This window comes from Carcharhinus amblyrhynchos, unplaced genomic scaffold (genome assembly GCF_965287045.1).
Source record: "Carcharhinus amblyrhynchos unplaced genomic scaffold, sCarAmb.v2.hapA chromosome_575, whole genome shotgun sequence".
NCBI lineage: Eukaryota > Metazoa > Chordata > Chondrichthyes > Carcharhiniformes > Carcharhinidae > Carcharhinus > Carcharhinus amblyrhynchos.
The window spans coordinates 1-15,347 of record NW_027650315.1 but is presented as its reverse complement, the minus strand read 5'-3'; the positions used below and the strand labels follow the sequence as shown (position 1 = coordinate 15,347).

The 15,347-nt window shown below is 62.0% G+C and overlaps 1 protein-coding gene across 1 annotated transcript in view; it reads right to left on the bottom strand.

Moving 5' to 3' along the window:
• LOC145339626 (autophagy-related protein 2 homolog A-like) overlaps positions 1 to 14,468 on the bottom strand; it is a gene marked incomplete at its 5' end in the record, with an annotated part of 62,082 nt that extends 47,614 nt beyond the window's left edge. The window contains 6 exon segments of the mRNA XM_080184135.1: positions 1,074 to 1,144; positions 4,553 to 4,645; positions 8,109 to 8,215; positions 12,259 to 12,339; positions 12,951 to 13,150; positions 14,318 to 14,468. Of these exon segments, the coding sequence (XP_080040261.1) occupies positions 1,074 to 1,144; positions 4,553 to 4,645; positions 8,109 to 8,215; positions 12,259 to 12,339; positions 12,951 to 13,150; positions 14,318 to 14,468 (703 nt within the window).
• Between the last annotated feature and the right edge of the window lie 879 nt (positions 14,469 to 15,347).

Below are 15,347 nucleotides of genomic sequence, written 5' to 3'. Positions count from 1 at the left end.
ATCTAGCCCTTCGAGCCTGCCCCGCCATTCAATAAGATCATGGCTGATCTGTCGTGGCTCAGTTCCACTTTCCCGCCCTCTCCCCATAACCCTTAATCCCCTCTCTCATCAAGAACCCATCAACCCGCTTCTTAAAAATATTTAGCGAGGCAGCCTCCACCACTTCAACGGGCAGAGAATTCCAGAGATTCACCACCCTTTGAGTGAAGAAGTTCCTCCTCAACTCCGTTCTAAACCGCCTCCCCTTTATCTTGAGGCTGTGCCCCCTAGTCCTACTGTCCTTTCTGAGCGGGAAGAGTCTCTCCACCTCTATCCTATCCATCCCATTCATCATCTTATACGTCTCAATGAGATCTCCCCTCATTCTTCTAAACTCTAACGAGTACAAGCCTAGTTTATTCAGCCTCTCCTCATAGCTCAATCCCCTCAACTCCGGTATCAGCCTAGTAAACCTCCTCTGCACTCCCTCCAAGGCCAAAATATCCTTGCGCAGGTGCGGCGCCCAAAACTGCACACAGTACTCCAGCTGCGGCCTAGGCTGGGGGGGGGGCTCGATAGAGGTGTACAGCGGAAGAGAGAGAGAGTGGACAGGGTAACATCGTTCTGTTGGCGGGGAACACAGATTCAAGATAAGGTGAAGAGACGATATGAGGAAGAACATTTTTACGCAGAGGTTGAGGGGTGTCTGGAATTTGACGTCCAAGTTGGTGGGGGGAGCAGAGACTCGAAACTCTTTTTTAAACCATCTGGATCTGCACCTCAAGCTGCAGGGCCAGGTACAGGAAGGTGGGATTAGAAAGGGCATCTGGACTTCCTTGGGCTGGCACGGACAGGGTGGGCCGAATGGCCTCCTTCTGCGCTGTAATATTTCTACGGAGGGGAGAGGGAGCTGAGAGGGGTCACTTTGAGTCGGGCAGGAGGATGTGAGGGGGAAGGAATGAGAGATTCCTTCCGCAGTCAGTCAGACCGGGGGACCCAGTCACGCTGCCTGGGGCTCTACACCGGACACCTGCCTATGAGATGTCTGCGGCCTCGAGTGGACTGGGGGCGAGGTGGGGAGGAAGGAACGTTACCTTTCTTCAAGTCGACAGTTTCCACGTTGCACCTATCGCACAAATAGATTGCAGAGTCGTCCAAAATAAACCTGCGGGGAGATCAGAGTGAAGTCACGGTGTGAGTGAGCTGGAACCTGCAGACCACAGACACTCTGCACTAATCCAGCCAGCAGGTCTCTGAGCAGAACCTGTACCTGACCCACTCTGTACAACACTGACACAGTGCGGCACTCCCTCAGCACTGACCCTCTGACAGTGCGGCACTCCCTCAGCACTGACCCTCTGACAGTGCGGCACTCCCTCGGCACTGACCCTCTGACAGTGCGGCGCTCCCTCGGCACTGACCCTCTGACAGTGCGGCGCTCCCTCGGCACTGACCCTCTGACAGTGCGGCGCTCCCTCGGCACTGACCCTCTGACAGTGCGGCACTCCCTCAGCACTGACCCTCTGACAGTGCGGCACTCCCTCAGCACTGACCCTCGACAGTGCGGCGCCCCCTCAGCACTGACCCTCTGACAGTGCGGCGCTCCCTCAGCACTGACCCTCTGACAGTGCGGCACTCCCTCAGCACTGACCCTCTGACAGTGCGGCACTCCCTCAGCACTGACCCTCTGACAGCGCGGCACTCCCTCAGCACTGACCCTCTGACAGTGCGGCACTCCCTCAGCACTGACCCTCTGACAGTGCGGCACTCCCTCAGCACTGACCCTCTGACAGTGCGGCACTCCCTCAGCACTGACCCTCGACAGTGCGGCGCCCCCTCAGCACTGACCCTCTGACAGTGCGGCGCTCCCTCAGCACTGACCCTCTGACAGTGCGGCACTCCCTCAGCACTGACCCTCTGACAGTGCGGCGCTCCCTCAGCACTGACCCTCTGACAGTGCGGCACTCCCTCAGCACTGACCCTCTGACAGTGCGGCGCCCCCTCAGCACTGACCCTCTGACAGTGCGGCACTCCCTCAGCACTGACCCTCCGACAGTGCGGCGCTCCCTCAGCACTGACCCTCTGACAGTGCGGCGCCCCCTCAGCACTGACCCTCTGACAGTGCGGCACTCCCTCAGCACTGACCCTCTGACAGTGCGGCGCCCCCTCAGCACTGACCCTCTGACAGTGCGGCACTCCCTCAGCACTGACCCTCCGACAGTGCGGCGCTCCCTCAGCACTGACCCTCTGACAGTGCGGCACTCCCTCAGCACTGACCCTCTGACAGTGCGGCGCCCCCTCAGCACTGACCCTCCGACAGCGCGGCACTCCCTCGGCACTAAAGATGGAAACACGCGTGCCGAAACGCAAACGCAGGTGTGTGCCTTCCCTCGCGGCACGAGGCCGGCGCGCGAGCGGCAGGTGCGGAGTCTCGAGGGGCTGCCTTATTTTTAAAAGGCTCTTCTGCCCCTCCACCACCATCCTCTCCCCACCATCCAGCTCTCAGCGTCCAGGCAGCCCTCCTGCCCCATCTGCTGGCGGGAGTGCTGCACGACAGGCGGGAAAACACCACCCCCCCCAATGTCGGGAGTTACGGAAGAGGAACTGAGCCCTCGGCCGTCAACAGTGAAAGTGGCTGCGTGCGTGGGGGGGGTTGGGGGAGGAAGGAGGGTGCCGCTCGCTGACGGATGAGACTAACGGGGCAGCCACAGATGGCACTCTCTCACTCTCCCTCAACAGGAAACAGCGCCTGTCAGCGTCGGAAAGCCACAACACTCGCTGGGGTTCCTCTCCTCACCCTCGAGGCGCTGGTCTCGGGTAATAACACTCGCCGCCCCCCCACCCCACCCCCCCACCCCACCAAACACACGTCCCTCTCTGTGCTGCCCCCCTCCCCTTCCCTTCAACCGTCTGCTGCGTCCGAATTTGCATCTGAAACACCGACTGCGTTTTGTGAAGGCCAATCACCTCAGTGGCTCGCCAGCGGGACGAGGTGCTATCTGAATGCAAGGCCGGGCTTGCTGCATCGTGCAGAGTTTGGGCGGATGTCACACGCCAAGGAGTTGGTGGTGGTGGTGGGGGGGGGGGCACCTCCTGTCACGGTCAACTGGGCCATTCCTGGCGGAGTCCCAGCCCCTACACCCCCCCCTCCCTATCTCTGTAACCCCCTCCAGCCCCCTACACCCCCTCCCTATCTCTGTAACCTCCTCCAGCCCCCTACACCCCACTCCCCCTCTCTGTAACCTCCTCCAGCCCCCTACACCCCCTCCCTATCTCTGTAACCTCCTCCAGCCCCTACACCCCCCCTCCCTATCTCTGTAACCTCCTCCAGCCCCCTACACCCCCTCCCTATCTCTGTAACCCCCTCCAGCCCCCTACACCCCACTCCCCCTCTCTGTAACCTCCTCCAGCTCCCTACACCCCCTCCCCTATCTCTGTAACCTCCTCCAGCCCCCTACACCCCCTCCCTATCTCTGTAACCCCCTCCAGCCCCCTACACCCCACTCCCCCTCTCTGTAACCTCCTCCAGCTCCCTACACCCCCCCTCCCTATCTCTGTAACCTCCTCCAGGTCCCTACACCCCCTCCCTATCTCTGTAACCCCCTCCAGTCCCCTACACCCCCTCCCATCCCCTACACCCCCTCCCTATCTCTGTAACCTCCTCCAGCCCCTACACCCCCCTCCTTATCTCTGTAACCTCCTCCAGTTCCCTACACCCCCTCCCATCCCCTTCACCCCCTCCCTATCTCTGTAACCTCCTCCCGCCCCCCCCACACCCCCTCCCTATCTCTGTAACCTCCTCCAGCCCCTACACCCCTTCCCTATCTCTGTAACCTCCTCCAGCCCCCCCACACCCCCTCCCTATCTCTGTAACCTCCTCCAGCCCCTACATCCCCTCCCTATCTCTGTAACCCCCTCCCGCCCCTACACCCCCTCCCTATCTCTGTAACCCCCTCCAGTTCCCAACACCCCCCTCCCTATCTCTGTAACCTCCTCCAGTTCCCAACACCCCCCTCCCTATCTCTGTAGCCTCCTCCAGTCCCTACACCCCCCTCCCTATCTCTGTAACCTCCTCCAGCCCCCTACACCTCCCCTCCCTATCTCTGTAACCCCCTCCAGCCCCCTACACCCCCTCCCTATCTCTGTAACCTCCTCCAGCCCCCTACACCCCCTCCCTATCTCTGTAACCTCCTCCAGCCCCCTACACCTCCCCTCCCTATCTCTGTAACCCCCTCCAGCCCCCTACACCCCCTCCCTATCTCTGTAACCTCCTCCAGCCCCCTACACCCCCTCCCTATCTCTGTAACCTCCTCCAGGTCCCTACAACCCCACCAAAAATGGGCAGGTTAGGTGGATTGAATGTGGGGGAGTGGGGGGGCGTTATCGGAGTCAGGGGGAGCTGGGTAAGATGTTTTATCAGAGAGTCGTTGCAGACTCAATGGGCCGAATGGCCTCCTTCTGCACTGTAGGGTTCTATGATTCTCACACGGGCTGGTGTGGGTCAGGGGTCCGGCTCTGTCCGACCATCGCGCCTGCGCGAGGCTGAGTGGCCCTTTCACCGCGGGCGTCGTACCTGAGGTGGAACGTGGCCGTGTCCACGATGATATTGCTGGAAAGCGTGAAGGTTTCTGCGGTGATGAGGACGCGCACGGGGAGGTACAGGGGTCTGCAACAGAAACCAACAAAGAGAGAAGTCAGTCAGCTCAGCCCTACTGCAATACGGAGAGACAGCAAGAGAGAGAGAGAGCTCCATCATCGGGTATCAGACGGGGCGATCGCACATCCACTGGGGAACGTTACGCAGCAATAGATACGGAAAGCACCGGGAAAACTCAGCAGGTCTGCCAGGACAGAGAATCATAGAATTCTCGACAGGAGGCCATTCAGCCCATCGAGTCGGCACCGACAACAATCCCACCTAGGCCCTATCTCCATAACCCCATGTCTTTACCCTAGCTAGTCCCCCAATACTAAGGGGCAATTTAGCATGGCCAATCCACCTAACCTGCACCTCTTTGGACACTAAGGGGCAATTTAGCATGGCCAATCCACCTAACCTGCACTTCTTTGGACACTAAGGGGCAATTTAGCATGGCCAATCCACCTAACATACACATCTTTGGACACTAAGGGACAATTTAGCATGGGCAATCCACCTAACCTGCACCTCTTTGGACACTAAAGGACAATTTAGCATGGGCAATCCACCTAACCTGCACCTCTTTGGACACTAAAGGACAATTTAGCATGGCCAATCCACCTAACATACACATCTTTAGACACTAAGGGACAATTTAGCATGGCCAATCCACCTAACATACACCTCTTTGGACACTAAAGGACAATTTAGCATGGCCAATCCACCTAACATACACATCTTTGGACACTAAGGGACAATTTAGCATGGCCAATCCACCTAACCTACACATCTTTGGACTGCGGGAGGAAACTGGAGCACCAGAAGGAAACCCACGCAGACAAGTGGAGAACATGCAGCCTCCACACGGACAGCTGGGAATCGAACCCAGGTCCCTGGCGCTGCGAGGCAGCAGTGCTAACCCGCTGTGCCACCGTGCCACTCTCAGAGTTTACGAGTTTTGAGTCTAACCTGACCTTCCGTTTGCAACTGAGGGGCCACGCCGGACTCTGGAAAGGTTAACTGTGTTCCGGCTGCAGGGATTGAGGGGGTATGGAGAGAAAGCGGGAGTGGGATACTGAAAATGTAGGATTGGCCATGATCATACTGAATGGTCGTGCAGGTTGCAAGGGCCAACCTGTACCTCTTTTCTACGTTTTTCTCTCTCTCTCTCTCTCCACTGATGCTGCCAGACCTGCGGGCTTTTCCAGCACTTATTGCTTCAGATTTCCAGCACCTGCACTGATTGGCGTTTCGATCACACACAGCACTCTGTACCAAGCAGGAATCAGCGCCACAATCCCAAGCCCACCCACCTCGACAGAATTCACTCGTGGAGAACTCCGGGCCCAGCGGAGAGGGTCGGGGAAGGCAGGAAGCAAGAGGGAAAAACTGGCATTTGGTGGGAATGGGGAGAGGGAGAAGAGGGAGACGGGGAGAGAGAGAGAGCAGCGAGAGATATGACCAGAGGCAGGAATGGTGAGAAATCGAGTGAGGTGGTGGGAAAGAAAGATGGAGCGGGAGGGGAGAGATAGAGGGACGGGGCACAGGGGGGGAGGGACAGGGTGCGGGGGGGGGGGGGGGGGGGGGGGGGCTCGGGGCGCGGGGGGGGGGAGGGACGGGGCGCGGGGGGGGGAGGGACGGGGCGCGGGGGGGGGAGGGACGGGGCGCGGGGGGGGAGGGACGGGGCGCGGGGGGGGGGAGGGACGGGGCGCGGGGGGGGAGGGACGGGGCGCGGGGGGGGAGGGACGGGGCGCGGGGGGGAGGGACGGGGCGCGGGGGGGGAGGGACGGGGCGCGGGGGGGGAGGGACGGGGCGCGGGGGGGGGAGGGACGGGGCGCGGGGGGGGGGAGGGACGGGGCGCGGGGGGGGGGAGGGACGGGGCGCGGGGGGGAGGGACGGGGCGCGGTGGGGGGAGGGACAGGGCGCGGTGGGGAGAGGGACGGGGCGCGGTGGGGGGAGGGACGGGGCGCGGGGGGGGAGGGACGGGGCGCGGTGGGGGGAGGGACGGGGCGCGGGGGGGGGGAGGGACGGGGCGCGGGGGGGGGGGAGGGACGGGGCGCGGTGGGGGGAGGGACGGGGCGCGGTGGGGGGAGGGACGGGGCGCGGTGGGGGGAGGGACGGGGCGCGGTGGGGGGAGGGACGGGGCGCGGTGGGGGGAGGGACGGGGCGCGGTGGGGGGAGGGACGGGGCGCGGTGGGGGGAGGGACGGGGCGCGGTGGGGGGAGGGACGGGGCGCGGTGGGGGGAGGGACGGGGCGCGGTGGGGGGAGGGACGGGGCGCGGTGGGGGGAGGGACGGGGCGCGGTGGGGGGAGGGACGGGGCGCGGTGGGGGGAGGGACGGGGCGCGGTGGGGGGAGGGACGGGGCGCGGTGGGGGGAGGGACGGGGCGCGGTGGGGGGAGGGACGGGGCGCGGTGGGGGGAGGGACGGGGCGCGGTGGGGGAGGGACGGGGCGCGGTGGGGGGAGGGACGGGGCGCGGTGGGGGGAGGGACGGGGCGCGGTGGGGGGAGGGACGGGGCGCGGTGGGGGGAGGGACGGGGCGCGGTGGGGGGAGGGACGGGGGCGCGGTGGGGGGAGGGACGGGGCGCGGTGGGGGGAGGGACGGGGCGCGGTGGGGGGAGGGACGGGGCGCGGTGGGGGGAGGGACGGGGCGCGGTGGGGGGAGGGACGGGGCGCGGTGGGGGGAGGGACGGGGCGCGGTGGGGGGAGGGACGGGGCGCGGTGGGGGGAGGGACGGGGCGCGGTGGGGGGAGGGACGGGGCGCGGTGGGGGGAGGGACGGGGCGCGGTGGGGGGAGGGACGGGGCGCGGTGGGGGGAGGGACGGGGCGCGGTGGGGGGAGGGACGGGGCGCGGTGGGGGGAGGGACGGGGCGCGGTGGGGGGAGGGACGGGGCGCGGTGGGGGGAGGGACGGGGCGCGGTGGGGGGAGGGACGGGGCGCGGTGGGGGAGGGACGGGGCGCGGTGGGGGGAGGGACGGGGCGCGGTGGGGGAGGACGGGGCGCGGTGGGGGGAGGGACGGGGCGCGGTGGGGGGAGGGACGGGGCGCGGTGGGGGGAGGGACGGGGCGCGGTGGGGGGAGGGACGGGGCGCGGTGGGGGAGGGACGGGGCGCGGTGGGGGGAGGGACGGGGCGCGGTGGGGGGAGGGACGGGGCGCGGTGGGGGGAGGGACGGGGCGCGGTGGGGGGAGGGACGGGGCGCGGTGGGGGGGAGGGACGGGGCGCGGTGGGGGGAGGACGGGGCGCCAGGGCAGCAGATGATTTCTGGGGAATATTGTAACAGTGCACCATCCTCTGAAGGGACACAGCCCTCAGCTGTTCAGCTCGGAATGGAGCACAGTGAGGGAGGGACCCTGTGAACAGAGTCCCGGGAGAGAGCCAGAGCCCCTGTCCCATTCTCCCCACTGCCGGAGCGCAGTGCCCGGTTCGGCACGGTTTGCCCAGCGGGGCCGAGCGGCCGGGCTCAGACAGTACGTTTCCCGGCGCACGTACCTGTAATCGACAGCACAGCTGACCAGATGGGTGTGCAGGATCGTGATCACCGTGGGGGGGCTGTAACCCAGAATCGGCTCATCGATCACATCAAAGAAATCCATCAACTGCGAGGGAACAGACACAGGTTCAATAAGGGGGGGGCAGAGAGGGTGTGCGTGAGGGGAGGGGGTGGCTTAAAATGGACCATTCAGTCACAAGAAACTGATTCCACACAGGGTATTAAAACCCCCACCCTGCCATTCCCCACTGACCCCCCTTCCCAGTTGAAGCTGGGGGCCATCTGACCAAACATGCGCAGAAATGATAGAATCCCTACAGTGCAGGAGGCCATTCAGCCCATTAAGTCTGCATCGACCACAGTCGCACCCACCCCCCAACCCCACATATTGATCCTGCTTATCTCCTAACACTAGGAGCGATTCAGCATGGCCAATCCACCTAACCCGCACATCTTTGGACACTAAGGGGCAATTTAGCACGGCCAATCCACCTAACCCGCACATCTTTGGACACTAAGGGGCAATTTAGCATGGCCAATCCACCTAACCTACACATCTTTGGAAACTAAGGGGCAATTTAGCACAGCCAATCCACCTAACCTAGACATCTTTGGACACTAAGGGACAATTTAGCATGGCCAATCCACCTAACTTGCATACCTTTGGAGTGTGGGAGGAAACCAGAGCACCCGGAGGAAACCCACACAGGCAAGGGGAGGATGTGCAGACTCCACACAGACACTGACCCGAGGCTGAAATCGAACTGGAAAGGCAACAGCCTCGTGGTACTATCACTAGACCAATAATCCAGAAACTCAGCTAATGTTCTGGGGGACCCGGGTTCGAATCCCACCACGGCAAATGGTGGAATTTGAATTCAATAAAAAATATCTGGGATTAAGAATCTACTGATGACCCATTGTGAGAAAAACCCATCCAGTTCCCTTTAGGGAAGGAAATCTGCCGTCCTTACCCCGGTCTGGCCTACATGTGACTCCTAGAGCCACAGCAGTGTGGTTGACTCTCAACTGCCCCTCCAAGGGGCAACTAGGGATGGGCAATAAATGCTGGCCCAGCCAGCAACACCCATGATCCACGGATGAATTTTTGAAGAAATTGAATACCTCCCCCCCTCCCCGACCCCACAGGTACATGGGGGGGGCCAAACATCCAAGTCATCCCACGGTATTTTTCACACATTCAATAGGTTTCCAAAGCCTTTCGTTTCCCAGTCGGCAACCGAGGAACGTTACTGTCTATCATACAGTCACTGCTGTAACGTAGCGACAGCAAACTCCCACACACAGCCGTGTGAAAATCAGATGGTCATCCATGTATAGTGACGTTCGTTAACAGGGCAGATACTGGCCCCAGGAAGCATGAGACACCACCACCCACCCCCCCCACCCGCTTCTTCCAAAGGTGCCCGTTGGGTCTCTTACACCCAATAAATAGAGGAGACAGAGGGGCCTCGAGTTAACATATCAGTTGAAAGATGGCGCTTCTGACAGTGCGGCACTCCCTCAGCACTGACCCTCTGACAGTGCCTCACTCCCTCAGCACTGACCCTCTGACAGTGCCTCACTCCCTCAGCACTGACCCTCTGACAGTGCGGCGCTCCCTCAGCACTGACCCTCTGACAGTGCGGCACTCCCTCAGCACTGACCTCTGACAGTGCGGCACTCCCTCAGCACTGACCCCTCTGACAGTGCGGCACTCCCTCAGCACTGACCCTCTGACAGTGCGGCGCTCCCTCAGCACTGACCCTCTGACAGCGCGGCACTCCCTCAGCACTGACCCTCTGACAGTGCGGCGCTCCCTCAGCACTGACCCTCTGACAGCGCGGCGCTCCCTCAGCACTGACCCTCTGACAGCGCGGCACTCCCTCAGCACTGACCTCTGACAGTGTGGCGCTCCCTCAGCACTGACCCTCTGACAGCGCGGCACTCCCTCAGCACTGGCCCTCTGACAGTGCGGCGCTCCCTCAGCACTGACCCTCTGACAGTGCGGCGCTCCCTCAGCACTGACCCTCTGACAGCGCGGCGCTCCCTCAGCACTGACCCCCTGACAGTGCGGCGCTCCCTCAGCACTGACCCTCTGACAGTGCGGCGCTCCCTCAGCACTGACCCTCTGACAGTGCGGCACTCCCTCAGCACTGACCCTCTGACAGTGCGGCACTCCCTCAGCACTGACCCACCGACAGTGCGGCACTCCCTCAGCACTGACCCTCCGACAGTGCGGCACTCCCTCAGCACTGACCCACCGACAGTGCGGCACTCCCTCAGCACTGACCCTCCGACAGTGCGGCACTCCCTCAGCACTGACCCTCCGACAGTGCGGCACTCCCTCAGCACTGACCCTCTGACAGTGCGGCACTCCCTCAGCACTGACCCTCTGACAGTGCGGTACTCCTTCGGCACTGACCCTCCGACAGCGAGGCTCAGGGTCACTGAACTGTGACCCGACCCCGTGGCCTCCTGACCCGTCAGTCACCATTGGGCCAGAGTGACACTTTTAGTTCACTGGGCAGCCGGCCAACTGCCACATGTTTCTTTAATACCCTCACATCTCGTCAGGAGCAGCCAGTAAGTCTGAACACCCTGGAAATTAGTCCACAACCAATTTAGAAAATGACTGCAATCGAGGAACGAGGTGAAAAGGTCATGGCCTGTGGTACAACGCCACGTTTCAGGCAAGACAGCAGTAAAACTCTGAGAGGGAGCCACATTCTGACAGCCTTGCTGGACCGAGGAGGGATGGGGAGGGGCAGAACGTCCTCAGGTTCACCAGCAAGACAGTTTCTCTGCCTGAGGGAGTTTTTTCAGTGACTTAGTGGGAAGGTATCAGCCCACTCGAGGATGCCATAGTGGGGGACAGGCCCGAGGGGAGGCCGGAGTGGGGGGACAGGCCCGGGGGAGGCCGGAGTGGGGGGACAGGCCCGGGGGGAGGCCGGAGTGGGGGGACAGGCCCGGGGGGAGGCCGGAGGGCGGGGACAGGCCCGGGGGAGGCCGGAGGGCGGGGACAGGCCCGGGGGGAGGCTGGAGGGCGGGGACAGGCCCGGGGGGAGGCCGGAGGGCGGGGACAGGCCCGGGGGAGGCCGGGAGGGCGGGACAGGCCCGGGGGGAGGCCGGGAGGGCGGGACAGGCCCGGGGGGAGGCCGGGAGGGCGGGACAGGCCCGGGGGGGAGGCCGGGAGGGGGGGACAGGCCCGGGGGGAGGCCGGAGTTGGGGGACAGGCCCGGGGGGAGGCCGGAGTGGGGAGACAGGCCCGGGGGGAGGCCGGAGTGGGGGGACAGGCCCGGGGGGAGGCCGGAGTGGGGGGACAGGCCCGGGGGGAGGCTGGGAGGGTGGGACAGGCCCGGGGGGAGGCTGGGAGGGTGGGACAGGCCCGGGGGGAGGCCGGAGTGGGGGGGGACAGGCCCGGGGGGAGGCCGGAGTCGGGGGACAGGCCCGGGGGGAGGGAGACAGGCCCGGGGGGGGAAGCCAGAGTGGGGGGACAGGCCCGGGGGGAGGCTGGGAGGGCGGGACAGGCCCGGGGGGAGGCCGGAGTGGGGGGACAGGCCCGGGGGGTAAGCCGGAGTGGGGGGACAGGCCCGGGGGGAGGCCGGAGTGGGGGACAGGCCCGGGGGGAGGCCGGAGTTGGGGGGACAGGCCCGGGGGGAGGACAGGCCTGGGGGAGGCCGGGACAGGCCCGGGGGGAGGCGGAGTGGGGGGACAGGCCCGGGGGAGGCCGGAGTGGGGGGACAGGCCCAGGGGGAGGCCGGAGTGGGGGGGACAGGCCCGGGGGGAAGCCGGAGTGGGGGACAGGCCCGGGGGAGGCCGGAGTGGGGGGACAGGCCCGGGGGGAGGCCAGAGTGGGGAGGACAGGCCCGGGGGGAGGCGGGAGGGCGGGACAGGCCCGGGGGAGGCCGGGAGGGCGGACAGGCCCGGGGGGAGGCCGGAGTGGGGGGACAGGCCCGGGGGGAGGCCGGAGGGGGGGAACAGGCCCGGGGGGAGGCCGGAGTTGGGGGGACAGGCCCGGGGGGGAGGCCGGAGGAGTCCGAAGGGGGCCAAGGGAGGCCCAGCGGAGTGACATACAGTTTCAGAGTTCCCACCTAACAAACAGGGAGTTGAGTGTGAGAAATTCAGGTGGCTGCTGGTTCCTCTTACCTGCTCGTACCAGCTCTGGTTGGTTCGGGTCATCCGGTGGCACAAGGTGGCACCTTCCAGTCTCAGGGCAACCAGGAACTCCTGAAAGGAGAAAGTGAAAAAGGTCAGGCAAAGAGATAGAGAGTGAGAGGAAGACAGATTAACAGGGTGAGAGAGAGATAGAGCGTGTCGGAGTGAATGAGAGAGCGAGAGAGAGACAGAGATAGAGAGAGATGACAAAGACAGACAGAAAGAGAGGGGAGAGTGGGACAGACACACACGCGCACGCACACACAAATACAGTGAAACAGAGAGAAAGAGAGAGTGAGATAGCGAGACAAAGATTAGCAGAGAGAGAGAAACAGAAAGAGAGTGACGGCGAGCAAGAGGGAAACAGAGAGAGGGAGGGAAAATGACAGAGAGACAGAGAGAGATGTACAGTAAGAGAGAGTCAGAATGGGAGGCATGGGTGGAGTTAAGAGAGAGCAAGAGAGAGCACAGATCGAGCGAGACAGAGAGCGAGCGAGGGAGAGGGACAGAGAGCGAATGGGGGTGGGGGGGGAGGCAGGGGCAGGGACTCAGGGATTTTCCACAGTAACTTCCTCGCAGTGTTAACGTAAGACTACTTGTGACACTGAGAAATAAACCAATAAATAAATAAACTAATGAAATACCCCAGTGCAGCGCACAGAGTAATTTGAAAATGGAAATACCTTGATGGCCTTCTTGGTGTCCAGTGTGATCTTGATGGCCGTCGAGAGCATGGGGGGGTTCCTCTCCCTCCGTCCAGCCACTGCTGAAGGCTTTGTGAGCAGCCCCTCGTCCGAGTTCACGATGGTCAGCTCCAGGCCGGGCGGGGCGGTGAAATCCGGCACGTCCAGGCGCTCCGGCAGGAAGTAGTCCTCGACATCGGCTGCTCAGAGTCAGGGGAGTGGTGGGGGGGAGAGAGCAGAAAAGGTCAGCACCCCTGCGGCAGGGAGACACGATGAACGAGGCGGAACGGTGATGCCGTTCAGAGGAGCACAGAGCTCCCCCCCCGCCCCGCCAATCACCTTGCAATGAAACATTCACGGTGGGAAACCCACTGATCCATCCGGCCTCTCTCTCTCAATCCAGATAGGTTCTTGTATTCTCATTAACGCCGGGAGCACAATTCTCAGTAACGGGGGGAGCGTAATTCTCAGTAACGGGGGGAGCGTAATTCTCAGTAACGGGGGGAGCGTAATTCTCAGTAACGGGGGGAGCGTAATTCTCAGTAACGGGGGGAGCGTAATTCTCAGTAACGGGGGGAGCGTAATTCTCAGTAACGGGGGAGCGTAATTCTCAGTAACGGGGGGAGCGTAATTCTCAGTAACGGGGGAGCGTAATTCTCAGTAACGGGGGGAGCGTAATTCTCAGCAACGGGGGGAGCGTAATTCTCAGTAACGGGGGGAGCGTAATTCTCAGTAACGGGGGGAGCGTAATTCTCAGTAACGGGGGAGCGTAATTCTCAGTAACGGGGGGAGCGTAATTCTCAGTAACGGGGGAGCGTAATTCTCAGTAACGGGGGAGCGTAATTCTCAGTAACGGGGAGCGTAATTCTCAGTAACGGGGGGAGCGTAATTCTCAGTAACGGGGGAGCGTAATTCTCAGTAACGGGGGAGCGTAATTCTCAGTAACGGGGGGAGCGTAATTCTCAGTAATGAGGGCACACTGTCTGAGAGAGTAGGTGAAAGAATGTGTGCTCTCCTGCCTATTTGTACTAATCTGTCGTGTGTTTTGGACTCGGGTGTTGGCAGGGAGGTAATTAGACAAGGACTGACCAACTCGCGGAGTTAACCAGGGGTTAGTCGGCAATGGGGGCCAGAGACAGTAATTCTGGATAAATTTCACACCCTCCCGCTAGCCCAGAATTAAGTCAACTGAGCATCCGTCCCCCAACCCAGGACAGGCTGGGACCTGTTGGCGTGTTGGCCTAACAAGGTGGCCTGCCTTGGAGAGCTGCTATGAGGGGAGGGTCCCACTGCCCACACTGATTTTAAGGCTTGTTCACACAGCACCACCTCCCCCCCTCCCCAGTTGGCCACAGAGTATACCCTACCTTTCTGGTACAACGCCACTTTGCTGGACTCAATGCACAGGTAGCTGAGGTCAGGCTGCCCCTTGTACTGCGACACACTGAAAATGGTGCCGTTTTCTACATCGAGGACCAGTTCTCCGTGCAGCCCGCAGGCTGCCTTCTCCGCCTCGCCCTGCAGAAGGGAAAGATCAGACCAGTGTCAGGTGGAGAAGCAGCTATCTGGGAGGCCATTCAGCCCCTTGGCTGGGGCATTGGTTCTTCTGTCCCTTAACTCCACCTCGATTCCACAACTCTTCAAACTCTTGTCTAACACCGAATGATGGAACAAAAACAGTACAGCACAGGAGGTGTCCATTCAGCCATCGTGCCTGTGCTGTCTCTTTGACAGAGCGACCCAATTAGTCCCACTCTGTCCTGCTTAGACTCCACAAATTCTCAACCTTCAACTCTCCAACTCTGAGCTCGAAGGTTTCACCGCCCTTTCAGACAGCGCCTTCCAGATCGCAGCCATTCGCTGCGTGAAATAATTCCCACCCGCATAATCCCACACTGCGGCACAGTGGGTTAGCACTGCTGCCTCACAGCGCCAGCGACCCGGGTTCAATTCCCAGCTTGGGTGACTGTCTGTGCGGAGTTTGCACGTTCTCCCTCGTGTCTGTGTGGGTTTCCTCTGGGTGCTCCAGTTTCCTCCCACAGTCTGAAAGATGTGCAGGTTGGGTGGATTGGCCATGCTAAATTGCCCCTTAGTGTCCAAAGATGTGCAGGTTAGGTGGATTGGCCATGCTAAATTGTCCCTTAGTGTCCAAAGATGCGCAGGTTAGATGGATGGGCCATGCTAAATTGCCCCTTAGTGTGCAAAGATGTGCAGGTTAGGTGATTGGCCATGCTAAATTGCCCCTTAGTATCCAAAGATGTAGTTTTAAAGTTTAAGTGTACTTATTATTGTCACAAGTACGCTTAACACTGCAATGAAGTTACAGTGAAAATCCCCCAGTCACCACAACCCTGTTCGGGTACAATTTAGCATGGCCAATCCACCTAACCTACACAT